The sequence below is a fragment of the Sander lucioperca genome, chromosome 3 (assembly GCF_008315115.2).
Source record: "Sander lucioperca isolate FBNREF2018 chromosome 3, SLUC_FBN_1.2, whole genome shotgun sequence".
NCBI lineage: Eukaryota > Metazoa > Chordata > Actinopteri > Perciformes > Percidae > Sander > Sander lucioperca.
This window is the reverse complement of record NC_050175.1, coordinates 24,768,259-24,796,252: the sequence shown is the minus strand read 5'-3', so window position 1 is coordinate 24,796,252 and position 27,994 is coordinate 24,768,259. Positions and strand designations below refer to the sequence as shown.

At 39.5% G+C, this 27,994-nt stretch overlaps 2 protein-coding genes across 4 annotated transcripts in view; both read left to right on the top strand.

Moving 5' to 3' along the window:
* mical2a (microtubule associated monooxygenase, calponin and LIM domain containing 2a) overlaps positions 1 to 27,994 on the top strand; it is an 858,504-nt gene that overhangs the window by 742,772 nt on the left and 87,738 nt on the right. The gene's annotated exons all lie outside the window — the stretch shown is intronic.
* Positions 339 to 21,362, top strand: trim66 (tripartite motif containing 66). Of its 3 annotated transcripts, XM_031324231.2 has the most exons (18): positions 339 to 419; positions 5,026 to 5,247; positions 6,048 to 6,261; positions 7,890 to 8,019; positions 8,340 to 8,456; positions 8,649 to 8,763; positions 8,990 to 9,136; positions 9,526 to 9,643; positions 9,956 to 10,761; positions 13,499 to 13,705; positions 15,010 to 15,139; positions 15,262 to 15,343; positions 15,432 to 15,618; positions 17,168 to 18,081; positions 18,198 to 18,321; positions 18,433 to 18,507; positions 19,272 to 19,424; positions 19,563 to 21,362. In XM_031324231.2, exons 2-18 carry the CDS (start codon positions 5,239 to 5,241, stop codon positions 19,797 to 19,799), a joined length of 3,765 nt encoding a protein of 1,254 aa, XP_031180091.1. In that variant the 5' UTR covers positions 339 to 419; positions 5,026 to 5,238; the 3' UTR covers positions 19,800 to 21,362. The 3 variants fall into 3 exon arrangements, with proteins under 3 accessions (XP_031180091.1, XP_035855726.1, XP_035855727.1); XM_035999833.1 differs by lacking the exon at positions 5,026 to 5,247 and having other exon boundaries at positions 351 to 419; XM_035999834.1 differs by lacking the exon at positions 339 to 419 and having other exon boundaries at positions 5,007 to 5,247.

The window sequence follows — 27,994 nt, the reverse complement described above, 5'->3', positions numbered from 1 at the left end:
CGCAGAAATAATATAATGTATACATAACACTGATAGGGACCATTCAGCTGCATGAATACTTTTTACTCAGGTAAAGTTTCTAATGGATGCTATTTACTTAGTGGTGGAAGAAGTACTCAGATACTTAAGTAAAAGTAGAAATACCATGTTCTAAAAACTCTACATTACAAGTAAAAGTCCTAAATTCAAAATGTTACTTGAGTAAAAGTACAGAGTTATTATCAGCAAAATGTATATGTATCAAAAGTACAAGTTCTCATTATGCCTCACTACAGCTTTGAGAAACGTCAGAAGTATTGCATGAGAACGAATATAAAATCTCACGATTAACTGCGAGACTTGGAAATCTCTAAAATTTTGCCAGGTCTAAAGAGCGACATCCGATGGAGGGACCAACACTCGGAGATGCAAGCGTCAAGGTAAAAAAAAAAAATAAACACTCTCGCGCTTAGGACAGACATACTGCAGCACACCTGACATGATTGACATGCTGACAGAAGTTGAGTTGCTCGGCAGACAGTCTCGTCTCTACTCTGACATCCTCACACACGCTCACTCTGGTGTTTACCTGACAGGATGCTTTTGCACGAGCTGCGCACTTACGAGCGGAATTAATTTGTACACAGACGGTTTCTGGGTGCTCTGTGCACCAAACTATACGTGTGCGCTGACTTTGTGTTGCGGGCTGTCCTGTTGTTGTGTTGTGGATTGCACCACGATGCCATGATAGGGGCGTAATCTCATGCGCACTTTCTCAAAATCATATCACGCTCAGTGATGCGCTTGAGGTGATGTTGCTAATGCAGAGGCAGACTGAGGATGCGGGGGCAGCCAGTCTGCAGTTTGACTGACAAGTTAATGTCACACTGACACGTACATGAACAGATGGAACAGGTAGCCAGACGTGTAGCATGCCATAAGGACAATCCCAAATTCCCACAGCTTTTTATACAGTGAGCAATACATCACAAAGTGGTCTTTTCAAACTTAATGGTTTTGTTTTACAGTGCAATTTCAGAGAGTAAGGGACTGTTCGTTATTTAATTATGGGGCCACCGGAGGAGTTTTGTGGCCTCTAACCTAAACAGACGTGATCCTACCCTCGTCAGTAATAATTTTCCTATGATCCTCCAAAATGATTTGAAAAAGAGAAATGACCCTTCCCTTGCGTGCAAGTTTGCACTTATCAAAGAAATAGAGATATCATTTGATTTTTACAACCGTGACATACATGAGTTAACCTCTGCATTCTCATCTTACACATCACACTCCTCTGTTATGGTGTGGTGGCCATTTCAGTAGATTTACTCACTAACATTGTTGTGGAAACACAATAAGCATGGAAACTAAATGCACACTTCATGCATTACTGTATTACTTCAGATACTAAGTTACTCATCTAGTAAACTAGTACTCATATGAAATAAAACAATAAAACATTGAGACCATTCAGCAAAGGACGCTGGGATATAACCAATTCAACACCGGTTGCTATGGATTTGTCACTAGGCTTCGTCATTGTATATTTTAGCACATAGGTAAAGCTGCCGAAGCTGAACATTATATTCCAAAACATATATGTTTATTTTTAAAGCAGATTTTAAGTTACATTGTAACAATTTAACAATTCGCCCTTATGAAATCCAATCGCGGCACGGCTGTTTTGGAACGCAATAGACAGACGCTTAAATTCAACTAAAATGTAACCGTGAACAATCAGTGTTGGACATACATTCTGTTGAGATGCCTCTCCAAACTCACCATAAAACGTTAAGACACGTTGAGAAAAAAGATCCGTATTTTGCCGTAATCCAATGACACGAAAAAAAAGTAATCCACAGCAATCAGTAGATCCACAAACAGAGTCACGGTGTATCCAGCAAGGCCGATACGAGCGTCACATTCACCAGCCAGCTCCAAACAGGTGAACGAGGCCTCTCCACTTCGCCGTTTAAACAAAGTGGAATAAACGTATAAAAGTCCAAATCTACACAAAACCCGCAATCAATTAGTAAGCTGACATCACATGTATATACATGGCATTTAGGAAACCTTTATTGCAAGGTTGGCACAGCAAGATGTCCAGACTAGTGCAACAGTAAGTTTCGTTTTTTGCGTCCTGCTGCTCCCATCGTCAGCCAGGTAATATTTTTTTTTACTAAAGCAGTATATGAAATCTGATGCATTACCTACCACCATTTAGTTGTTTTGTGTTATTTAAGATATTTATAAAATATCTGGTCATGCCAGATGAAATTATTCCACTCATTTTTTAAACAATGCAATTACCTGTTTGAGCCACCAGGGGGCAGCGCTCCTCCTGCCCCCCCAGCAGACTCCGCGTATGGGGTCAGACCCATCTGCTAGGGGGCCAAGACTGAGAGCTACATGGATAAATATGCACCAAACAAGCCACTTTGAAAATTTGCTCTTTTCATGAATAAAAAAGTTGGGTGACCCCCCCCCACCCAGCCTAAAAAATGTTGGATGACCCTCCCCTCAGCATAAAATAAAAAGACATGACCCTCCCCTATTTTCCTCCGGTGGTCCATTCCATAAATACCGAACGGTCCCTAACACCATATCACAAACTGGATAGTTGCAACAAATCAGATGATCATCTGTAGATTGTTTTGTGTTTATTGTGAAGTTAAAGCTCCTGTTTAATTTCACTACAAATAAACTAAAGTAAAAGTGGAATTATGAGGGCAAATTCAATTGATTTTTTCTTAAAACTTTGGGTGAGTTTTTCCTTTTTGTAAGATTCTAAAACCATGAGAATCAGCCTTTAAATCCCACCATAATTAAGAGAATGTACTTCATCTTGACATCAGTAACACTCCCCCCCCCCCCCTACCAATTCTCAGAAACAATAGATGAAATGTCCTCGATGTCCTCAGTGCTATAGAGTAGCTACAGCTGCTGTGCTGCATCGTATTGTTTAGCTGAATATTGCACATTGCAATCTGGCTAACAAATTGCAGTATATTTTAGATTTCGCCAATGCGATTTTAAATAAACTGTGGAGATATTTAGACAATTTTAATTGTTTATTTTTTAGATTAACTTGAGATAAACAATAAATGCTTAGCATGTACTACTGTAACTGGCATGCAATTGTTAACTTAAAGCCACATTAATAAATATAATCAATACAACTTTTACATTAATATTGAAATAAATGACTACATGTAACTTGAATGGGATCACTTACAGTGACAGGCCGACAGAGAAATATTACCCAACTCTCCAGCTCTATGGATCTTTTTGGCCTCTTTGAGCTCATTGTTGTGGATTTGTGGCTCACACATTGAGTCTTGTTGCTACTCAATAACCTTGTGTCCAGCAGCAAAGAAGCTATGATAACCCCACTGTATGCTACTTGCCCAACATCATACAGTAATTATATCTCTCTGTGTGTAATTTACAATATTTTGCTACTGAGTTAGCCACAACTACTTAACAAAGCAATAATATGTCAGAGTTTTAAAACGAGAGATATCTATATGCACAAGAATGAGGTGTCACAGCAAACAGAAAGTAAAACTGCTGTGGATCGTCTTTAACCGTTTGAAAGGAGGCACATGGTGAGATCCCATCAACTGAAGCATTTCAAGCACCTCATGATGAGAACATCAACATAATGGGCCAAATATCTCTTTAACAATCTGGTTTATGTGTGAAGTTGCAGCAGCTAAACTAAGCTTAACTAAAGAGAACTCCTACAGTGGGGGTTCTCAAAATATATATTTTTAAACAGTTGTCATTTCTTAAGAATGTATTTGCATTTTATAAACACAAGGCAAGTGAAGATGTGTCTCTCCTGTTGATGGATTTCATTGCAGAACAGAGAGTAAGTTATTTGAGGACAGAAATAGTTAAAATTATAATTTTAAGGGTTGTTGAAGATAATCCTTCTTTTGTGATCTCATCACTTCAGTGTTAATAGATGTTACATAGGGGGTGCTTTCAAGGGAGAGATCACTGCCCAGGTTTCTATTATTGTCACATCTCTTGAGATGGCAGGCTTATCTAGTGCCAGTTTCACTTAGCAGGGCAGGGAGAGCTGGCGGGAGGTTTTAGTTTGAAAGATAAATGCTAGTGCAAGTGCACAGTTTGAAAATGTTACAGAGCTGAGTGAACGTGAGGCAGGGTGTACTACTACGACTGACTAATTGTGTTTCAAATTGGGTCTTTGAGCGCACAGTGGGAAATGGGATTGTTCTGAGCTCCCCACTGAAGCACCCAAGGATGAGAAAGTTGTCAGATTTGTAGGTCAGGCTGCAGGGGCTGTTGTTAGGCAGACTTGCGCACAGCTCGAGATGTCACAGTGGTTTGATACTAGGCTACATTTGATGGCAAGTGTTTGTTTTAAGTTTCAATTGCTTGCAGCGGTACCCCTGCTCCTCAGTTCCCCTTTTTCAACTTTCATAGTGTCATGTTTCTTATGCAGATGTACTGTCAGAGTTTTATGCCTTCTGTTCTTCGTCTTCAGTTGGCTCCTTTTCTTTCTTCTTACAATGTTTGCTGTTCATTTTCTCTGACATTACAATCTTAATTGATTTCACAGTGTTAGAGGGAATTGCAGGAGTGTACCCTAGTCCCATCTGGAGCTTATCAGAGCCTGACCCGGTTTTGGTGTGCTACGTTAGCGTGTAGCTCCACTGGGACCTGTCCCCTCCCCGTGCTGACAAAGGGAAGAAGGCCAAAGCTGGCCCATCCTAGCCCAGCCCGACACAACCTGAGCATAACATCGCCTTCTCCAAAGAACTAAAAGTTGCTTACAGTGAAATTTCCCCCCTCCTTCTCTCATTGTAGGTCACTTGGTCTTCTCTCCTCCATTTTGGAAAGGGCTTCCGGGGATATTTTGCCCTACAAAAAAATAATTATCTTATCTCCCTAATTCCCAATTATTATGCACAGGCTTATTTAAGAAAAAAGGATTAGATTTTCTCTCTTTTTTGGTAGCTGCACCAGCGAGCAGGGGGATGAATTTGAATGTGACACTCTTCTCCTCCGCTGCAGTGAGGGGGTCCTACACTTGGATGAACTGGGGGAGGAGAGAGCACAGTGAGGCTGTCATGTAAGTCATCTCCTCTGGGGCCACCTCTCGGTGTGTGCCGCTTCCTGCCTCAGGTAGAAGCCTCAGTGTTTCTGCTGCTGAGGCGTCAGGCTGCTCGCTCTCCTTTCCTCTCCCTCCCACTGAGAAGCCAACAGCTCTACTCTCAAAGCACTGCAATGGAGAAGGTAAGGTTTTAGTGTCAGCATTGTTTCCTATCTTGACACAGCTAGAGATTGTTTATTTTGTGCAGCAGTTTCTGTGTTTGCACTGTTGATCCTGTGATTGAATCCCTTTAGGGCATTTTGGGCCTTTGTATGTAGAGTTGGCATGCTTGCTATGTTTGTGTTGCTCTCTTCCCACCCTAAGAGGCATGTACGATATTAGGGATACCCCTGCCATTGCATTTGGACAAGGAATAGGGTTTTAAAACTGGATTTGGTCCCAAGGTGCTGTTCACTGCTTCTAAATTGGTAGGAACGGTGAACTGGAGAGGATGAATTTCCCCACAGGGATTAATAAAGTATTACTTAGGTGAAAATAGCCGCACTGTGCATCATCTTACTAAGTGTCTGTTGGCAGCTTTCATGCTCTTTTTTTTTGCTCATATCTAAATCAAAATCAGATGTAAACACAAGAGTTGTATCATGTTTTTCATAATAAAATCCTTATTTTAACACATTTTATGTCTTTCCTTTTAACATGTATATACATCGTAATGTTTAAACATTGATGGTTGGGAAATGAAAACAATGTTTAAATGATTTTGCCAGTACACAAACGATGCACTAGCACAGTTTAAGTTTTTACTCACATTGTCTCTGAAAGTCTCATGAGAACAGATAACAACTCTTGAAAGTGTGATTTAACAGCGGCAACACCAATGTTTCTGACATATGCCACCTCATGTTTTTATTTACGGGCCTGTGTGTGTGTGTGTGTGTGTGTGTGTGTGTGTGAGTTCACTGTATTTGTGTGTGTCTTTCAGAGCTGCTCAGAGTGCTCAGTGCCGACACTTGCACAGAGCCTGTGTACGATCTGCAACAAGTGGTTGTGTTACCAGTGCACAGATGTGCATCAGCATCAGAGAGCCCCTGCCACTTCCCAGTACACAGATATGCACCAGCAACAAAGGCCCAGTGGCACCCAGTGTCCTGACCTGCATCAGAGAGGCTCCAGCTCCCTGCCTCCGACTGGACAAGGCAAGATATTTACATATTTCAAGATGCCTTTTTGTTACCTCCATTTTCCTGATGATGACAGATTATGAGTGGGGCTACGCAGTCTGCCTCTCTCTCTGTCTTTGTTTTCCGTCTGGTGCACTGTTTGTTAATCAAGTCTCAGTAGGAACCGTTGCAATGAATAATGCATGACAGTGGCGATGGTTGATAATAGTTCCTGGAGATCCCTGTGTTTTGTTACACCTTTCTTTAACGTGGCCCAGATTCTAAACTGCTCACATGATTTCATTTTTGCTAATATTAGTGTGTTGCTATTTAAAGACCCTCAAGTATGCCTGGCAGCTTTGTTGCCAGATGCTTTTGCAGGTTGTCAAATCATAACAAATACTGAGTCCTGGACTCCTTTTATTGTTACTGTTTGGTTTATGTACTTGTGAGAAAAAGCTGCGTGACTGCACTCACAGACAGGATGTGGTCAGTTAGATCAGGTTGATGCACATGGGGGGATGCTCAGCTCTTTACCACAGAGAGGTGTGATGATGTGCAGGCAGGAGGGGGTTGGCTGAGGTGAGCCGGCCAGCAGAGAGCAGTAGGGCTGCATTCATTAGCCGTATCCAGCTATTGTTAGATAGAGGTTCTGTGGGCCAACAGTTTTTACAGTGACCTATTTAGAAATGTGTGAGAGATTCTTTTTAGTGTGTGCATTAGTTTGTGTGTGTTTGTGGTTGGTGCATCAACGGCAGTTTGGACAGCACTGAAATATTGTTCACATACATCTCAACACTCTTTAACACAGCCTCATTGCAACCTCAACTTGCAACCTATTTCCCGCAATTGTATCATCGTTTTCATATCAAAGTGTAGAGGTAGGCCAGTTTTAATGGTGCATGTCAAAAAGCCTCATCACAGTTTACTTTTAACCTGCTGTCCCACTTGTAGCACTATGTTAACATTTCACAGACTGCTTATAGCCTACTATGAAAAGCAACATAAAAAAAGATTTAATAAGTGTATTGAGAGAATAGGCTTTCGTATTTCACTTATTGTGGTCATTTTGAAAAAGAAGGCCCTGTAGAAAATATAGTCAACAAAATATGCAACTAAAAATATTGTGTCTCCCCATGTTCAAAACAGTTGGGCTGTCCAGCAATGTAATCAATGCTGGAAACCCCAAATTTATTACAAGGGGTCTAATGATAAAATACAACTGATGCTCTTTTACCTGAAATCTGTTATGTATATGGGTTGATAAACTCAATCCACCCTTTCTAACATTTATCAAATATCTCTTGTTTCAGGGAAAGATTCTCATGCATCACATTAAACCAGTTTGCTAAGGGGTGGTCCTTGACTTAACAATTTTTTTGTAATGGCTTTTTTTAAATTACTGGCGACCAGCGTTATTCTACATATGAACACAAATTGTAACTGTAATCACATGTAATTTAGTTCCTCTAATCAATGATTGATAACTTTTAAGTTATGAAAACTCCCAGTTAGTTAGTAAGTGTTGGTGTTTGTTCTCTCCAAACCCTTTCTAGACTCTGTGTACACACTGACGGTCCTCCTCTGGCTGTTTGTGTGAATTTGCTTGTCGACTGTTGCTAATGCTCCATGCTCTCTCCCCCCTCCCTCCGTCTGTCTTTTAGGTCCGGGGTCGTATCCTTGTTCCCTCCTCATGTGCCACTCTCACAGACAGGAGCCCTTGGAGCTGTTTTGTGAGTCATGCGACCTTCTGTGCTGTAGCAGCTGTCACCTGTCCTCCCACAAAAACCACAGGTCAGTCCTCAGATACACAGCACAAGGACACTGCAGAGAAGGGCAAACCGCAGGTTAAAAACTTCCTCTAAGCAACAACTCTCTTTAACTGCCTTGTCACTTTTATCATCTGTATCTGCATATGCTACCCTTGGCACGCCTAATAGCTTTTAAGTATTCATACACTTTTGTTTTTTGTGATGTTACAGTACAGTAGCTGCCTCTAAGGTCACCTGTCTTGTCCCCAGGGGAAACCATTTTAATTCTGGTGTTCTTTGTGCCCAAAGAATAAATTACTGAACTTTCTGCATGGTGGATGTTGTGGTCTCTCATGTGTTCAGGGTGGTACAGATTGGGAAGGCCCTTCAGGATCAGCAGTGGCTGTTTGAGAACCTGATAATGCAGGTGGATGAGAGGAGGTCTGCAGTGGAGAACAATGCTAAGCAGATAGAGGACAGGTTGGTTTAGACTCACACAGAGTCGTAATCATAGTCCCAAATCTTAGCAACTTCTGCCACAAATGCTCAATAATTTAACAGTGTGAAATATAGCAAACTAATGCATAAATTAATGTCTGAAATGCTGCTCTCTTCTTCTGCATTTGGGATTTTTCTGCCAGGACATTTATTTTCTCCTTTCTGTCTTTGTAGACTTCATGGAGTAAAGATTGCACATAGGAAGGCAGAGAACCAGATTAAAATGGCAAAGATGATTATGATGAACGAGCTTAACAAACGAGCCAACCTATTAATAGAGCAACTGGAGGTAATTACTTTCTTTTTCTTTCCTTCTTATCGTTCAGCCAGCCGTGAATCAGTCCTGAAAGCAAGCAAACGAGAACCCATAATAATCTGTCAAAGATGCTTAAGACAACATCTCAGTAACTACATCTGTCAAAAAAAAAAAAGAGCCATTGATTTAGCCCACAGTCCAGCCATGACTCTATGTGTTCCAGTAATTACTGGATGCTTTTTTATGGGTTTTATCACAGAAAATCTCAGAGGACTTCCAGCAGCGTCTGGAGGACCAGCTGCAGAGGGCAATAGAGATATGTGGCCAGCTGGACCATGTTCAGAAGTTCATCACCTGGGCTACGACCCACCACTGCAGAGGCCCGGTACTCTTCAGCAGGGCTCTGGTACGATGACAGAGCAGGGAACAGACGTTTACTGGCTTATTGTAACACACACATTCCTATGAGGAAGTAGTAATTAATCTCTGATGCCTCTTTTTTATTTCTTTGTTCAAAGGGAAATGCCACTTAAACATAACGTTTATTAGTCTAGTTGGGTGGTGCTTTTTTACATGTAGGACTTAACTCTACTACTCTAAAGCTCACTGTGAGATGTTTGTGTTATTGGCATTTGATTTCCAGCAGCTTTTTTTTAGGCTTTTAGCATTATCTGTAGGTGTCTTTTGAGCGCACCTTCACTTTTTGTAATTTTTTAGTATGGAAATCAGTGACAGCACCAGGGTTTGCAGAATGCATCCTGTTTTTCATTAATAGAATACATATTCTTCTTTCAGATTTCTCTCCAGATGCAGCAACTGTTTGAGTCGTCACTCCACTCAGACTCTTGGACTCCTGTCAGGATCAAATTCAACTGGGATGCTAGTTACTGGACCAAGCAGATTTCCTCTTTAGGTACAATTAGTGTTATTGAAGTGAGATGGTTATATTGCAGTGGTTGTATAACAGTTCAATAAAATGAAATTTTTGCATGACAACATTTAAGCATCATTCTTAATGCTAGTTCATTTGTTTCCAATATACTGCTATAAATACTTTTTTGCAAAAGGAGATACCTTCTCATTTTAAAGAACTTTCTACTGCATAGTTGAAATAAATAATCTTCTGTTTAAATGTACATACATGAGTTTATTATTAATTATAATATTTGTATGACATATTACATAGTTTTTTAACAGACCTCTTAATGTGACTGTTGCTCTGCAGGTCAGCTGACTGTTGAAGGAGGAAACTGCACTTATCCTCAGGGCTTGGCCTGCTCCAGTATTCTGAGGCCTCAGCCCATCCCCTGCTTAGGTCTGTCGTCTGTGTGTCACAGAGGACCAGAACCAGGCTGTGGGTACCAGAACTGCTGCGAGCCCCAGATGTGTTGCCTTCATGGCATTCCCTCTCAGCCAGATCCATCCAGTCTGGAAAAAAGCCAGCTGGAAGTCCCACTTTATAACTCCAGCTGTGTTCAGCCTGCCCTTATCTCTGCCTCCTTGCACCAGAGCCAACAGCTCCAGAGGTTTTGGGAGCCAGACAGCCCATCGCAATGTCCTCCCCCTTCATCACCTGTCCCAATCATGGGACCCATCCAGTTTAACTGCAGTCGAGGATCTACATCTCAACCACAGGCTGCTGCCTCTCAGCCCCAGTCTCAAACTAAATCTTATCTCTATCGTCAACAACCGAGAGAAGTTCTTCCAGACAGCCAGGCTCAGCCGAGTGCAGCCCGTAGCAGGCAAGGCCAACGTCAGAGGAAGCTGTCGACCAGCATGGCTCTGCAGCACGATCTCAGCCACACAGCCGCGGACAGAGATGTGATGACTGAAGAGAACTGGGAGGAGAACTGCAGAGTGGAGGAGGCTCGGACAAATGAGCTGCTGGATGTGGAGCTGCGGCAGGACAGGAGGGAGCAGAGTCCTGTCCAACAGCAGCAGCAGCTCCATGTTCCTCCTGCAGCAGAGCTGAGAAAAGAGCTGCAGAGAAACAGACCTGCACTGATGCTGAGAGACCGCAGAAATAGCAGGGTGAGAGATTAAGTTAACTATAAACCACACTGGATATTGCAGTACAGTATTTTAGTTCTTTTTAGCATAAACACAGCATTAAAAAAAACAAAGGATCCCTCTATTTTGATTTTGGCAAGTTTTGTAATTCAAATTAGCTGCTATAACTAGGAGAATTAATTCAGATTTCCCATAGACTTCTTCTACAAGGGATTTAATCGATTTAAGCATCCATTGAGGTGTACTTATGCAAGTTAAACCCAACTATGATAAATTACATATTACATACAAACTAGTGCTGTCAAACGATTAAAATATTTAATCGCGATTAATCGCATTAATGTCATAGTTAACTCACAATTAATAGCAATTAATCGCACATTTTTATCTATTCTAAATGTCCCTAGATTTCTTTTTGTCCAATTATTTTTTCTCATTTTAATGCTCTTATCAACATGGAAAAGTGGATCTGCTTGCTTTGTGCAAATGTTTTTTTTATTGAAAACAACATTGGCACACTGTAGTGTTCAATTTCACACTAACATTCTCACTTGGAGCAGTCATTCACACTTGAGCAAATAATCTCTCACACAATGTAACGGCTTTGACGAGGGGGCGGAGAATTCGCATAAGCTATGTGTGGCCATCAAGTGGTATTTCAGACTGGACGTGCTGCGATGATAGCTCAGTTCACAACGACAAAACACACAGATCACTTTGGTCTTGTCAATGGAACCATTTGGCAACTTTTTAAAAGTAAACTTTCCATTCAGAATCTTATTGGTATCCATTTCAGCATCTTGCACTCGCCATCCACTCAAAACGTAACGTTAGCCTACTACTCTTTGGCCGGCTCGCAAGCCCAAACAAGTGTGTGAGACGTGCCTGTTGTTTTGTTTCCGGTCTAGCTAGATCCAGTGTGGTGTTTTAGTTTTTTTAATCTCACGATAAAAAAATTGACGGCGTTAAAATGGGTTTGCGTTAATGCCATTAATAACGCGTTTAACTGACAGCACTAATACAAACACATTTGTCTTGCCTAGCAATATATTTGTGATTAGCCAATATCAGTCAGTAATACTACTTATTTGTTCTAGTTGGAGTCAATTACATAAAATCATAGTCTTAGTGAAGCAACATAGTTATGAACATTGTTTGAAAATTGGGTGTATTTGTGATCAACATTGGCAGCTACTGTGAGTTTTAAAGCAATTAGATTGGGGGGAATTCTGTGCACCTCAGTCTTCGTTTTTTTGTTTTCACACGTGGTTCTGCAAAGTTTCTAAATCCTCAAACAAATTTGAACCCAACTCACAACTCATGAAATGGTAAACCACACAATGCTGTTTACACATACCTCTCAAAAACCACAATGTATCAGTCAGAGTCAGGCCTATTTCCTATTCAACACGAATGTTCAAACACTTGTTCAGACAAACACAAAGAACAAAAGATAAAGGCAACAAAAACCACTTAGAAAACATTGGTCTTCATGTAGTGAACAACATCATGTAGTGACATGTTTTACATATGAAAAGTAGTTCCAGTGTAAGGGAGTGTTGAATTTGAGGCGGTACTCGTTTTAATTAATATCTGTAAACGACTGAAACTAAAGGAACACTTTATTTTAATGCCAGAATGATCACTTCCTACAATTGACAGCTAGCATGAAAACAGATGGTGCAACAGAAATGTGCTCGTGCTTTTATGAAGAAAGGATGATGGGAAAACAAAGAGCTGCTCTGACAATTAAAGCTGAGCTGTTTGTAGCATTGCATCCCAAAACCAGAAGAACACTGTTCATCATAAACACACTTGATGCCAGAGGTTTGAGCAGCCACATAATCACCTCTCTAAAAAATTCTCAGGGTGCACGTTTACGGACACAAGGATGTATTATTCTTGCATGTTCAAGTCACACAGCGTCTGAAAATGACATAAAACCACTTGGGCGCAGTCATTTATGTACTTAACCTGTCATTAATGAGTCGCTAAGGGAATAGAGAGAGCTGCCAGTTAGATTTCAGTTCTGCACTCTGAGATAAATTCCTACACCCCTCCATCGTTCCAGAGAGAAGGATTATAGTCTATTTTCCTCCACAGTCTGAATCCTGCATACCTCTCCCAAGGGGCATGGATCAGGTAAGTGTTTTAATCGCATGATACTTAGGCACACATGCTCGGTGTCAGCGTGGCCTGAATATGTATGATGGTGCACTAGAAAAAGAAAAAAAAAGAGGAAGGAGGGATGTGTTAAAAAAGAACCTTGTGTTTAATGATTTGTCAGCCCTCCTGCTTCCATTAGCTGAAGACACGGCTGAGGTGTTTAAAGGAGCTTTACAAGACACTTGTATTAGTTAAATTGTAATAGAAGAGAGAAGGAGAGGATGGTAGTAAGTGATTTGCTGTTCTGGTTTAACCAAATGGCCACACTGCACCCCTGATAGTGAATTTACATATCATAATTGGTGTTCTAACCAAACCTTTCATTGCCTGCACCATAACAGTAATATGCAGCTGTGTGGGCCATTCTCCATGTTTGTAAGGATTGAGTTGTTGAGAATTAGTCTCAGAATAGGCTCTGAATTATGTTTTTAATGTCTGCCTGTGTGTGTGCTTGTGTGAAACTCAAGGTTGTTTCCATTGCTCACATCCCACTCCTTTTCTCTCCTGTCTATTAATGGCATGAACAGGGGCATCTGTGCATGTGATGCAGCTTGGAAACCTGCTCAGTTTTGCATGTTTGTGTTTCTGACAGAGATCCACATCCCTGGAGGTGTCGGTGACAGCCCACAAGTGTGTAACTGATGTGCAGAGCAGCAGGCTCAGCCCTAGTTTAGTGTGCACGAGGAAGGAAAGACGCTCCCAGAGCATCCCGGCAGAACTGGCAACCCCATCCACCAGCCCTTACACTGAAAGGCCCACAGGATGCACTCACAGCCTACAGGCAGGAGCTGCAACTAAGGTAACCCTGTATCAGAATATAATGTAGTGAAGTGCAGCTTAGCTGTCAGATAGAATAGAGGTGATCACTGTTGTGGTGTTTGTACATGTGAGTTCTGGCTTTGCAAAAGAATAGTGATAACAGACCAGAATTATCCTGTCATACACAGTACCACTGACAAATATACTATATATTACTCTGATTTAGGGCTCCAACAAACTATTATTTTCACTACTGATTAATCTGCTCTCAATATCTTGATTGTTTGATTAATCGTTTAGTCTATAAAACGTCAACATTTTTTTTTTTAAAGATTATTTTTTTGGGCATTTTTAGGCCACAGGACAGACATGAAAGGGGAGAGAGAGGGGAAATGACATGCAGCAAAGGGCTGCAGGTCGGAGTCAAACCCACGGTCGCTGCATCGAGGAGTAAACCTCGATATATGTGTGCCTGCTCTACCAACTGAGCTAACCCAGCCACAACATTTTGTTTTTTAAATGTCCATCAGAGCTTCCCAGAGCCCAGAGTCATGTCTTCAGATTGCTTGTTTTGTCCAACCAACATTTCAGAACCCAAAAAGATTCAACAAGGCCCATTTTACACATTCAATTCTATTTACAGATGTTGGGTAGTACTACTAAAGTTGTATAAAACATTTTGTGGCTCCAGAGGGAAATGTATGAAGTCCGATAAAGTGCCTCAAGTGAGTCAGCGTCAGTTGGGGCTGAAGACTACATGTTTGGGATTAGAAAGAAGTGATTTTACCCAACTTCTGTAATCTGTTCCTCATCTTTGCCAAAGGCTTGCAGCTTAAGGCTACATTTGCCGCTACTAGCATAACACACTCAAATCTATGACCGAACTGTTGGCGGTCGAGTTGCATTGGGAGTAATGTTGGCACCATACTTTGACAGCGAAGAAAAATCTGTGGAATATAAAATAATCTCTGGTTCTGCTGCATCAATTTTAATCGTTTTTTGATTGCTTTTTAAGTCTCCATTGTGAGTCCGACAATGTTATAAGTGCAATGCTAAATTAATGGAGTACTCTTCTTAACAAAAAGGTGGAAAAATATAAATTCAGATCAAGAATGAACTTTGAAACCGGGCTTTAAACGCAGTAGCTTTAGATATGATTGATGATTTATTTCTCTGTTAGGAAAGCATTTTGACAATATCCAAACTTTAGCATCAATCGTGCATGCTTCTCTAAGTCAAATAAATCCTTTGCATGTCTTTGTTTGGACAAATAAGAGCATCATGGTCAAGTTACATATACTAATAAGGTCACATAATACATTTTACATAATGTTTGCTTCTCAGTATGTCAGTATGGATCCCAGACAGAGGAGAGCTTCAGATGGGGTGCTTTGTGTGGTCAAGGAAACTTCGTCTGACACAGCGCCCTCCACAGGCCACCGGTCTCCTCTACTATCTTATAAAACAGAGCCAGGTGCTGGAAAATATTTGTGTAACTACTTACCCGGCGATTATTTCTCATTTCCTCAAAAGAACTAAATACACAGTTTGTGAATACATGCTCATGATCTATCTCCTTTTTTTTTTTTTTTTTAGATCATTCTATTACTTATGTAAATGAAGAGATTGATTATGAGGCCAAAGGGAAATGCACGGTGTCAAGAAACAGCCACAACAGGTGTGTAATAGCTGTCCAGTCAAACATCTGTCCAGGTACAAAACACGAAGATAAGGTTTAATCAGTCTTTCTCTACTTGCCTCTAAAGTAACAGAGATGTCCAGAATGACTTAGGACGGCCCAGGGTTCCAGTGGTTTGCTTGGAACGTCTCAAAATACTTGTGTCTCAACTCCCCCCACATGGACGACGGCAGAGCGACCCTTTACCCGCCAGCGGGACGGAGAAGAGCGAAACGCTCCCGCAGCAGAGAGACTGGCATGATGCGGTGCCTAAAGTATGTCTTATTTCTTTGCATAGAGTAGAGGAAAGGTGATCCAAACACCAGAGCGTTTTAAAAATATAAGTAAAGCTGAATTATTTTTATTTATGAGTTTCTTTTAATGGTCATAGTCATTCTTTTTATATGATAATTATTACTTATTTACTCTGCCTAATACCCTATATATTTTCACAGCAGGAAAAACATTGCAGGATACCATTATTGAAGTAAACAAGTGTATTTTTCTTATTAGTGCTGTCAAATGATTAAAATATTTAATCGCGATTAATTGCATTAATGTCATAGTTAATTCGCAATTAATCGCATTTTTTATCTATTCTAAATGTCCCTAGATTTCTTTTTGTCCAATTATTTTTTCTCATTTTAATGCTCTTATCAACATGGAAAAGTGGATCGGCTTGCTTTGTGCAAATGTTTTTTTTAATTGAAAACAACATTGGCATACTGTAGTGTTCAATTTCACACTAACATTCTCACTTGGAGCAGTCATTCACACTTGAGCAAATAATCTCTCACACAATGTAATGGCTTTGACGAGGGGGCGGAGAATTCGCATCAGCTGTGTGTGGCCATCAAGTGGTATTTCAGACTGGACGTGCTGCGATGATAGCTCAGTTCACAACGACAAAACACACAGATCACTTTGGTCTTGTCAATGGAACCATTTGGCAACTTTTTAAAAGTAAACTTTCCATTCAGAATCTTATTGGCATCCATTTCGGCGTCTCGCGCTCGCCATCGACTCAAAACGTAACGTTAGCCTACTACTCTTTGGCCGGCTCGCAAGCCCAAACAAGTGTGTGCGGCGTGCCTGTTGTTTTGTTTCCGGTCTAGCTAGATCCGGCGTGGTGTTGTAGTTTTTCTAACGTTACTAGTTGTTGCAACAGCATGTGAAAAAAATTACAAAGTTTGCTAGGCCAAAATAATGTTAAAATGGGTTTGCGTTAACGCCGTTAATAACGTGTTTAACTGACAGCACTAATATATATATATATATACTATATATATCCATGCTAAAATGTGATTTGAAGTTATATGACATCATATTATTATATCACCTTGTCATGTATATGGTTGAGTTTTGAACGTCAATACTGTACTTTTTGGATACCAACTGAAATGTATCAATAGCAGATATCAAAAACTTTCAAGTAAAGTTCCTGTGTACAGTATTTTGTTCAAGCAGAGTTCTTGGATGGCTGCTTATGGTTAAACAACATTTAACTTATAATAAGTTCTGGCTTCCGTAAGGTAATGTATCAACAACACTGTGTTGGGTCTAGAAAGGCAGATTAGACATGATGTACAATATAAAAATGCTTGCTGTAGGGTTTCATACCTTATGCACGAACTACAGTATGTCATTTGTTTGATGTAGTGTTGGAATGATAGCTTTTAATTATTATTTTATTTAATACATCTTAGGAATCACTAGATATTCTAGTTAGCATGCCTTTAAAATGTTTGATTCATCAAATATATTTAATAAAATATAATAAAAGCATACAAGACATCCTTCTTCTCTTCTGTGTTGTAAACATAGGGGATAGCTGGAGGCTCCGATACCACAAAGACCACCCGCTCATTTACAGCGCCACCATATGCAGAGCGACAGAACCGTAATCAGTCTACCACACACTCGACCACCAGTGAGTTTGACAGCCGAGGGAGAGTCAGCTCTCATAAAGCATCCACACTTCCGACCGCTGACCCTAAATATGTGCCACAGAGTTACTCTGCACTGGATCTGGATTCTGACTCTGATCCCAGATCAGTCTCAGAGGACGCAGTTGTTTCCAGGGCAGATCCAGACCCACAGCTAGACTCAGATGCATCACCAGATTCTGACCCAAATGCAGAGTCTTCATCTGAGGCTGAACTTGAATGTCTGGCTGAGGAAAAATCAGTGGCTGCTGAAGAGATGGGCCTCTGCGGTGAAACCAATATCGCAGAGGAGTCAGAGCCAAGTCTTGAATATGAGGCAGACCCAGAATCAGATGCAGGAGCGGGATCAGAGGATGGCCAACGGCTGGACGCTGATGCAGAATCAGGCGATGCCGAAACCGAGTCAGACATCCAGCCTGACTATGATCCCAGTTTTCAGGCAGAGACTGACTCTGACGTTGTATCCGATCAGCCTCCAGACTCTCAGGGCTCTGTAGAGTCTGAGCTCGACATTGAATCTGAACCTGAACTGACAACTGATGACCCACAACCGCTTCGCTCTGACCTGGAAGAGGAGTCCCCCATTAGTGCTGCTCAGATGCCGCTTCTTATTGAAAACCCTCTCGCTCAAAGAGGCACAGAGAAAGTCCAACCTGACCAGGACAATGCAGAGATGGAGAGTGAGGACTTCTGTGCCGTGTGTCTGATTGGAGGGGACCTGCTGTGCTGTGACCGCTGTCCAAAAGTTTTTCATCTGTCTTGCCACATCCCGTCTCTGCTAAGCTTCCCCTCGTAAGCTTCTTAACTGGAAATGTATCCAGTACATTCAACATTATCTTCTTACCTTGTATCAAACTGTTTTTTTTAGCTGTTATTGTTAACATGATGCTGTTTCTTATCCTGTTCAGAGGTGACTGGGTGTGCAGCCTGTGCAGAGACGTTGTGCAGCCAGAGGTTAAGTACGACTGTGAGAATGAGAGAACATCTGGAGAACACACATCGGCACACGGGATGCCTGCATGTGACCAGAGAGTATGTTATTTTATTAGATGCATTAACACTAATGATAGCTGGTGGATTTCTGTGACTGTCTTCCTTTTCCTGCATTTATAATAATTTTATTTCATGTTTGGTCGACTGTAGAAATGTGAGCGGCTGACTCTTCTGATCCTCAGTAACGTCCTGAGTGCTCCCTTCCATGAGCCTGTCAGTCCACTTGTGAGTTATTACCCTTTTATCACAGACCAGTTACAGAAAAGGCCAACTCATTTTATTTATACTGTATATCGCATTCATTTTTTATTATACTTACAGGAATACTTACAGTAGCATCATGAAGAGTTTTCCTCTTGTTTTGGCATACATTAACACACTTTGATTGCTGCTATATTTGCCAGGGTTTGGGGGCTTAAAGGTATATAAAGGTGAAGTTATTTTGTGACAAATTAAGTTAATGTTCACGTAAACCTTTTCTCACCAAAACACAATGAGTATTTCCTTAAGGCCTGCCAAAATGTTTAAAACATTTTAAGGTATGCATGCATGTGCATCCTGGTGACTGTGCAAGAGATACAGACAAAGGGGACCCACTGATACAAACATTGCACGATAGCGCTGCTAGTGGTCGAAAACTCCACATGGTACCTTTAATATTGATACCTAAGTTTATCTCCTCTTGAGTCCAGTCCAGTTAAAATATCAACTGTAGTCAATCAAAGACACTATAAAGACTCTACCGTTTATATGTGCATTGCCATCATTGTGTGAGCATATTTTATCTAAGGATTCCCTTCTAGGATTGGTGGTGCCCCTATTTGTCACAGTGATACATAATGCAATCTATGGAACATTTACTTGATGCATTTTGAATGCAGAAAGTGCTGAGTTATGAGGTGATTACTTTGGAATGAGTCACAGGGAACTAAAGTGTGTGGGTGGATTATGTCTAAAACAATGTCTTCAATGTCTTTGCTTTCATGCAGGCTCGTCATTACTACCAGATCATTAAGAGGCCTATGGACCTGTCCGTGATCAAGGCCAAACTCAACAAGAGGAATACTCGACATTATAACTCACCAGAACAGTTTGTTGCTGATGTCTATCTCATGTTTCGCAACTGTGCAAAGTTTAATTATGTAAGTTAAGAATTTATATTCCCTGCATGCCTCATAATCACAAATCAATTGGTGTTTAAATTATAAATATAATACTCATTAGTCAGTACTTCACTAGCCTGATCTGAGTGTAACAGCTCTTTCTCTCTCTGATCACAGCCTGACTCAGAGGTGGCCCAAGCAGGCTGCAGCCTCGAGGCGTTCTTCACCTCCAAGCTAAAGGAAGTTTTCCCAGACAGAGTTTTCCTTGCGGCTGAGGCGGACTCTGACAGTGATGAGTATGATGAGGCCTACAGGACCGCTGAGAGTGGCTTCCCCTGGCCAGAGAGAAGAGAGCAGTGCCACAGGAAGAGGAAGAGGAGACACTCTCTCAAGTCAAGGAGACAACACTTCTGACCAGAGGTGAATGAAGTGCAGCCATGGACACAAATATGCTGTATTTGTGGGTAATTATACTGTTTTTATTTAGCAGCCTGTGGGGCTGTAACAGTGTTTCCATTCTGTAATCTATTTTGGGGTTTGCAATAATATCACAGTGCTGCCATCCGATGGCAGCTGAACATACTGAAACAATACTTCAAATATTTGAAGTACCAAAAAACGCTGGAGCAATTATTATCCCTCCAGACTTCAACTGATCAAAGAAGTAGAAAATGTAAAAACCGATTAGAAAAAAGTTTTGGTTACATACAGTATGCTACACATTTGAAAACATTTCTCATTGGAGAAGAAAGACAAATCAAAGTTTGTTGGGTTGCTTATGCAGCTTAAAAACAACGTATAGTAGTGAGATGATGCTGTAATTGTTTAAGTATCATATCATATTTTGAGTATTGATAATATTGCTTATGATGCGCTAGACATTACATTTATTATTTACATTCAGACCTCCTAAAATGAAATACCTGATGTAATGTGCTTTGTACAAAGAGGATGCTGTAGTTGGATATTTAGTAATCTCACTTTGCATCTTTATTAAGTGGATTAGGTGAACATAGCTCTGATTATACGCAGCACTTTGAAACTTTGATATGGGTAAATACTGCATCTACCATATTCTTAAACGTTCAACATATGTGTAACTGTATAAAATTTTATTTTACTATATTTGTCATTGTAATTACTAACTGATTGCAGGCAATTATCATAGGTTTGATTGTTGATATAATTATGTGTCTCAGTTGCTTTTTTCGAAAAGCAGCAGTGAATCCTATTGACTGTCTTTATGACCAGAGTGATACAGAATGTGAGTGGGCACTATAACCAGTGTTAGAGCTCATATGTATTTCATGTTTGATAGAGGATTTAACACCCAGAGGAAATGATCCGAGAACATTTTCATTTTACATTAAACCATAAATTAAGTTTGTACATACATTATGTAAACTTTCAGTTCCACCCGTGCTTCAGCAACATGTTGTACTCCTCTGTTGTCTAAATATCTCAGGCTTAATGAGAGTGTAAGGTATTGATATATTTGAGTATTGATGATTATTTGTAGAGCCACACTGTTGAGAGAAAATATAACATTTTATAATAACCACTGTTGTAGAGCATTTCCTGATTTTAAATATTCTTTACTTGCTTTGTGCAGCTTAAGATAGATTTCACTTGACATTAGAAGTTTATTAAAGTAATTACTGGAAAAAGTATTGTCCGTGCACACCTTGATCGTGAATATACAGTATATGTAATGTTACTTCCTTTGAAATCAGTTAATGTGATAATATTTCTTATTGTATGAAGGAAGACTGATAAACTGTAGTTACTGTCAGTGTTTCAGGATCATTGCTTAATTTTTTTTCCGGTAACAGTCATTAATAAATGCACATATACGTATTAATATCAATAAAATGCATTCAAGAGAAAATATATTTTATTATTTTCCATCTGCAATTATTAATCATTATATGTTACAGGAGACAAACAAATGGGAAATAAAGTGTCTTCTACATTTACAGCACCAGACTTTACTATAAATCTGTCTGCTGTAATCTACTATATACAAGCAGCAATAAATATGAATTGCAACCATTTATAGTTGGACTTCCAGGTTTGGCAGAAGGATATTATTTTCACCTTTATTTACTTTAGGAGGTGAAACATCAGTAGTTAAAAAATGATGATAAAATATGACATTTTCCTGCAGATCGTTTTTTCTAAATGCATTTCCACACTATAGAATGTATTCAAATCTTTCGTTTTGGATGTCATTTTCCATTATTTGAAAGGGTTCAGGCAGGTTTAGGGACCGTGAATAAAACATGATTTTTGGCTCCCATGAAAACATCTTCTGAGTTTCATCTTCTAATCTAATTTCATTGTGTCTTCTCTGATTAAACTCATGATGAAGATGCTGATTGAAATATTCTGGTGCCAATATCCCTCTCTGAGGTACAGTGATAACAAATCCAGTGTGTTTGTATTGGATGATAAAACATGGTTTGGATCTCTGAGTGGTGAGTGATGCAACAGAGGCCATAGTCGAACTTGTTTTTGTAAAGAAGCTGCAGAAGATGATTTGTGCAGATTTCGTAGCAAACTGTCCAACACAGGGCATGAATAGCATTCATAAGCTCTTTATAAATATTGGTGAGTAAAATCAAAAAAAGTAAATTTATAGTAACACAATTAACAAATCAATGTCCCTGCAGCTTTTCCTGATATTAGCAATATAATGTCTATTAAAGGTGCACTATGCGTTCCTGCATGGTTTCAGCGCAATTTCATTTTTGTCTCAAATCGTAGGCATCTCTCCTTGATCTGCTAGCTGCCTGCCCCCTGAATACACTGAAAAAGCCCGGTCTCCAACACAGGGGTCGTAAATGTCAAACAAACACTAGAGGCACAGGATAGGCACCAAAATACAACAAACACGTTCCAGCCAATCACGGACAAAATGAGCTTGCTCTGTTTTGTTTTGAATTCACTTGGAACGTCAACAGAAGTAACGTTAAACATAGTGCACCTTTAAAGAAGATGCAAGGATCAGTTTCAAGAGGATTCTCACAATAAAGCAGGGTGAATCAACCAAACTGTAGTTCAAAATGAAGTATTGTTTACATCATAATATGTCAAATACACATATAAGTCAGTACACAGTTTTAGAGTATGTTACAGCTTCATGATCAGTTTATACAGTTTGTTTAAGTTGACTCGTTTACCAGAAGCAGAAGTATGGCTGAACCCGCAAGCTAAATTTAGCTTGAACAAGGCGCTCAGCAAAGGCCTCACTGCTTTTGAAACCTTTGTGACATGTTTCGAAAACAATTAGTGAGTGGTATCTTCTCACACATCATGCGGTCTAACACCAAAGAGCCTAACTCTAAAAGCTACTTTGACTGTCATACACTGTTGAAGAGTTAAAGCCCAAAAGTTCCCTTAAAGAAACAGTTTGTTTGATATATTTTTGGGAATTCTACTGAAGGCACTGAACTACCAATAATGTCACTGAGGGATCACATGTATCTTCATGTTTCCAGATGTGTTACACACCTTTTGATGTTTTAATGCACTTTATTTATAGCCTCATGTTATAGCAGTAAGAGAGCTGAAGGAGCTGGAGGTGGGAGGATGAGATTGGGTACTTTTTTGTCCTAAGTATGGCCTTCAAGGTAGACATTTTCATCAGACTGTATGATTGTAACCCAGACCTTAACCATCTATCAAACTGCTGATGGGTCAGCAACCAGCCTGAGGGGTAGCACCTCCTTGAAGATTTCTCTCAGGGCAAAAACATTAAATTAAATATGATTTTGGCAGGTTTACTAAGCCACCAGCAGCAATACATATCTTCTTCTATGCTTCTAGTGCTTATCAACACTTTCCTCTTTTATTTTTTTGTCTGCTCTGAAGTGCTTTGTGTTTACAGCTCAGAATGTTTTAGCCATTTAGCATTAAACATCCATATTCTCGAAATACAGTTTGAATCGAATTGTCCGATTGGAAAGCATAAGAGAAAGAGAAATGCAGCTTCCAGGAGTCTGTCTTCAGCACAGACATGATGTCAACCCACTGCCTGGCTCTGAGGCTTTTTTACCCAGAAGACACTGTAGGCTCCAGCCTCACATCACACACGACATATTGTGGACAAACTGTTTTTGAAAATGAGTTGAAAATATTTCATCTAATGTATAACAATATTGTGATTGTGTCTCAAATTTAAGGGGAATAGTTCCTAAGTGTTCTTAAAAGCACAAAACTTCTTTCTGCTGGATTTCATTATCTGAAATATGTTTTAGATTTAGTCACACAATAGAATGAGGGATGTATCTTATTAGGTAAATTGATTTCTGGAGAAAGCTTTTAAGACAAATCCCTGGTGGTGTGTTGAAGTGTTATTGTTGTTAAACTGAAATAAGATGACTCCTCATTACAGATGCTGTCCAAGTTGCAGTTGACATCAGTTCAGTGTTGTCATGTGCTGTAAAAATTCTCATTGTTTATCCAGGTACAAGGATAAAATACCATTTTAGGGGCATAAACCTCCATGAACATGTGCGCCCACTCCACCAACTGAGCCAACCCGGCCACACCTCTGTGACTTTTAGTGAACATTGAAAAGGGCAGACAGAGAAGCACTGAGATAAAAATGGGAGCTGACCAGTGAAGCAGTCTGTGAAATCAAAGTTTGGAGTCATTTTGTGCTGTGGTGGGGGAAGAGAGGGGAAGCTGAAGCTTTGTGCCTAATTAAAGTAAACTGATAGGTTACATTTTTACCCTGTGCTGGCATTCTATGGTCTATGGGTTAGGGTCTGCAACATGTCTGTGCTATCACCAGTTTCTAGGGATCCTAACATCCTGATTATCCTCTCTAACTTGACTTTAAACCTTTAAATTTGGTACTCACATATACATATCTTTGGAAAGTCATGTATGCTAAATTTGTTGTGGCCTGGTGCCACTTTTGTTTAAAAAAGGTTAATCCTGTAATATGATATATTTGTTTCATACAAGGACAAACAAATATGTAATTTGTACTCTTTTAATGCCCAGTCATGTGTGTAATATTGTATGTCTTGGCCTGGGGGGGTGCTCTTTTAATGTCCAACCTTCTTGTAATGTCTAAATATTTCTGATTATTTTATTGTTCTACCTGCCCAGGGTCTACCAGCAGAAAATAGAACTCTGCTAAATGTAATGTTCTTTGTACATTGTCCATGTTCATATAAAGTAACATTACATAACATAACATAAACTGTTCTCATGGGTTTTTCACTGTGTTTCTGTTAGCCTCACACTAATTATGTTATGTCAATTTAAGGTGAGTCAACAAAAGTTATGTCGAAAAACGTCATAGTATAGTATGTAGAAAAAAGTGATAAAGTCATAGTATAGTATGTCGAAAAAAGACAGAATAGTATGTTGAAAAAAGTCATAGTATAGTATATCGAAAAAAGGTGACAAAAAAGTCATAGTATGTATGTCGAAAAAACTCATAGTATAGTATGTATAAAAAACCCCGTCATAAATACGTTTGTCGTTCGACTGGTCATGACTGTTTTCCCAAGATGGTGCCCGCATGCATACAAGAACGGTACTTTATAAACTTAATAAATCTTTTTAATAAACTGTCTGTACACTTACAAAGTTCTCAATGCTTCGGTTTACATGTAGGGAGCCTCATTATGCTACCGTTGAAGTGTGGTGCTATTTTGAGCCTTGTTAGTGGTATAGAAATAGCGATTTCTTTTTACTTTACCCTGACGACTAGCTTTATAAGCTAATTAGTGGTTTGTGCTAAAAGTGGTCACATTCGATTAGCATGAAAACATATCCCAGAGAACAGTCGACTCAGTAGACATGTGTTATTAACCCCTAGGTTCATTTTGCGCCGGATTTCTCCATCACCATCATTGACCTATTGTGTAAAATGTATATTTAAAGGTTATCATTTCAATAGGTTTTACATTTATAAATATATTGACATCAAAAACCTTTAAAATCCTTTAAAATTGTCAGTGACCTATTGTGTAAAAAAAATGTATATTTAAAAGTTATCATTTCAATAGGTTTCTCATTTCTGAATATACTGACATCAAATCACCTCTCACATTTCTCAGACATCCGCCCGATATTATTTCTCAGACATCCTCTTAAAACTTTCACAGCTGTTTGTTGACGGGACTGGAAAAGGCAAGCCGGGACTGGGAATTGAACAGAGTCTGCAGTGACTACTTGCTGGCAGCAGTACTAACCAGTGAGCCAGTGTGCCACCAAAGAAATTATGTTGAAAACAGTGATAGTGTAGTATGTTGAAAAAAGTGATAAAAAGGTGATAGTATAGTATATTAAAAAAGTGATGAAAAAGTTAATAGTATAGTATGTCGCAAAAAAAATAAAAGTATAGTGTGTCGAAAAAAATGTCATGAAAGTTAAAAAGTCATAGAATAGTATCTGAGATTAACTGAAAGAGCCCTGGTAAACTTCCCATTAAAGAAACCTGACAAAGAGCCTAAACAATATGTGGTATTAATATAATGACCTTACCGTGAGCACCAGAAAGTATTTGCAAACATATTGATATATAATTTGTGTGGATAAAGTTAAAAAAATGTGGGCACATCAGCGATTCGAAAAACTGGTACTGTGTGCTATTGTCCAGAAATGCCGAGGTTGTTTTAGGAGGGCTGTCAATGCAGGAATGCTTGTGGCTCTTGTCATTTGGAGGCTCACTGAGCAAAATGTATAAGTTATATTGCTTAAATGAGCACATTGGGGGAAAGTAGTCAAGTATATCTACGTTTTGATGTATAAATGGTGTAGGAGAAGTAAGAATTGTGGCTGTGTGTTAAAGAGAAAGTTTTAAGATGTTCTCTCTCCTCTGCACTGTAGCTGTGACATCATCCACACTGAGCAGCCCTTAGGAGGCAGAAAAAGCCTTAGGAAGCACTCAACTTAAACAGTGATAACATAAAAACTGTAAAAGATATCAAAAAGCTGAATCATTTTCTAATAGCTGCAGGTTTTGTGAATAGTTTAAAGTTTGCATGACGTCTGAAGGTGAAAGTATGTGGGAGCAGTAGCATTTAGAAATGGAAAAAGCCTGAAGAGGATTTAAAGATTGCTCCATTGACTTTCAATGTATAAAGAAAAAAGCTTAATATTTTAAAAAACTATAAATAGTGGTCCTTAAAGAGCTGAACATTTTGATACTTGGTGGTACAATGGTTTTTGTAGCTGAAAGTATGCAGAAAATCGCACGGAAAAAATCGGATAACAATACTGTGAATGCTGCTGATGTCAGCATTCACACAATAAGAAATGCAATATCCTTTTTGGTAATGAATTGTGGTCAATGTCCTCTTTAATATACAAAATACACCAAATTTAACAATGTATGTTTTGGTTTGAAGGTATGTATAATAGTCCCCTGTATCTAAGAGCACACTCAGCCTTTAAAGGTTTGCGTTGTAACGATTACGACAGTTTTCTTTACCACTAAAATTTTTACTGTTATTGACTGCAAAACTCCAGTTTCATATAAAAGGATCTCTGTGACTCTGCTGCCAAACTGTGCTGCAGCTAATTTACTCTCTTTTGGCACCCTTCTTGTTTATTTTGGCAAATGTTTTACCATGTTTCTCATCACTTTTTCACAGTTTTCTGCAGTAGGTTGGAGAATACGTGTCTTATGTTTAAATATTTTCATAACTTATGTAGTCAGATCAGTTGATAGAGGATGTGCTGCATTTGATCTCTGCATCCACCTTTGCTGAGTCAGAGTGGAAGCAGCAGGTGTTTCCTGGAGGAGCATATGAACTGGTCAGATGGATTTGTGCTGGTGTACAACATCACCGACCGACTGTCCTTCCTCAACCCCTAAAGAATCCTGCAGCAGAACAAAGACAGTTGTAAGGGGTGAGTGACTGTATACTATAGTCTGCTGGGAATGAAGCCCAGCTGAGGGATTTACTTTGATGAGCTAATGAGTCCCATTCCTGAGATGAGTGTGTGTCAGCCTATCAGAGTGAGGATCAATGTGGTATGCTACAAGTTAAGGACTGCATTCCAACACGCTATACTGGGATGAGCAAAAGTATCCCAGAAGTACAGTTTCACTTTGTAAACAGAATAAATTCTCACAAATAAATTTGCAATTAGTAGATGAATTACAGTTAACATACATTTGTTTCTTAATGAAGAGAACATGGGGAAGCTGCATCCAGCAGACAAAATGAAAAGCAAATGTTAGTCTATAGTAGATTTAAATAAAATATGGTATGGGTGCAGTTAAAGGTCATGCCAAGATTAAAATTCAGGCTGCCCAAATAAGAGTTAAGTTTAACGATTTACAGAGCCTGGCTTCCACTAATCACTTTAAATTGCAGGAGCTGGAGTTTAAGCCAGTTAAAACTGTTTATAGGTTACCAATGAACTTCAAAGCAGCAATACAAAAAGGTGGCTTCTGTCCTGAGTTTGGAGTAGAAATTGATGACAAAGACATTTCCATTATGGTAATAAGTAGTGTAATAGATCTGATGTTACAAGAAATGTAATTCTAAATGTTCTTGTAAGTGCAGAAAAAAGGATCTTAGACCATAATTGTAGATAAAAGATGGTATCAGGATGTGAGCATTCCAAATGGCTTT

Excerpts from the sequence above, each read along its gene's own strand:
- trim66 (XM_035999833.1), top strand. The coding sequence starts at position 384 with ATGGAGGGACCAACACTCGGAGATGCAAGCGTCAAG. Across the intron at positions 6,262-7,889 it reads CCTGCCTCCGACTGGACAAG|GTCCGGGGTCGTATCCTTGT; the intron begins GCAAGATATTTA and ends TCTGTCTTTTAG. Across the intron at positions 18,322-18,432 it reads TGCCTGCATGTGACCAGAGA|AAATGTGAGCGGCTGACTCT; the intron begins GTATGTTATTTT and ends GGTCGACTGTAG.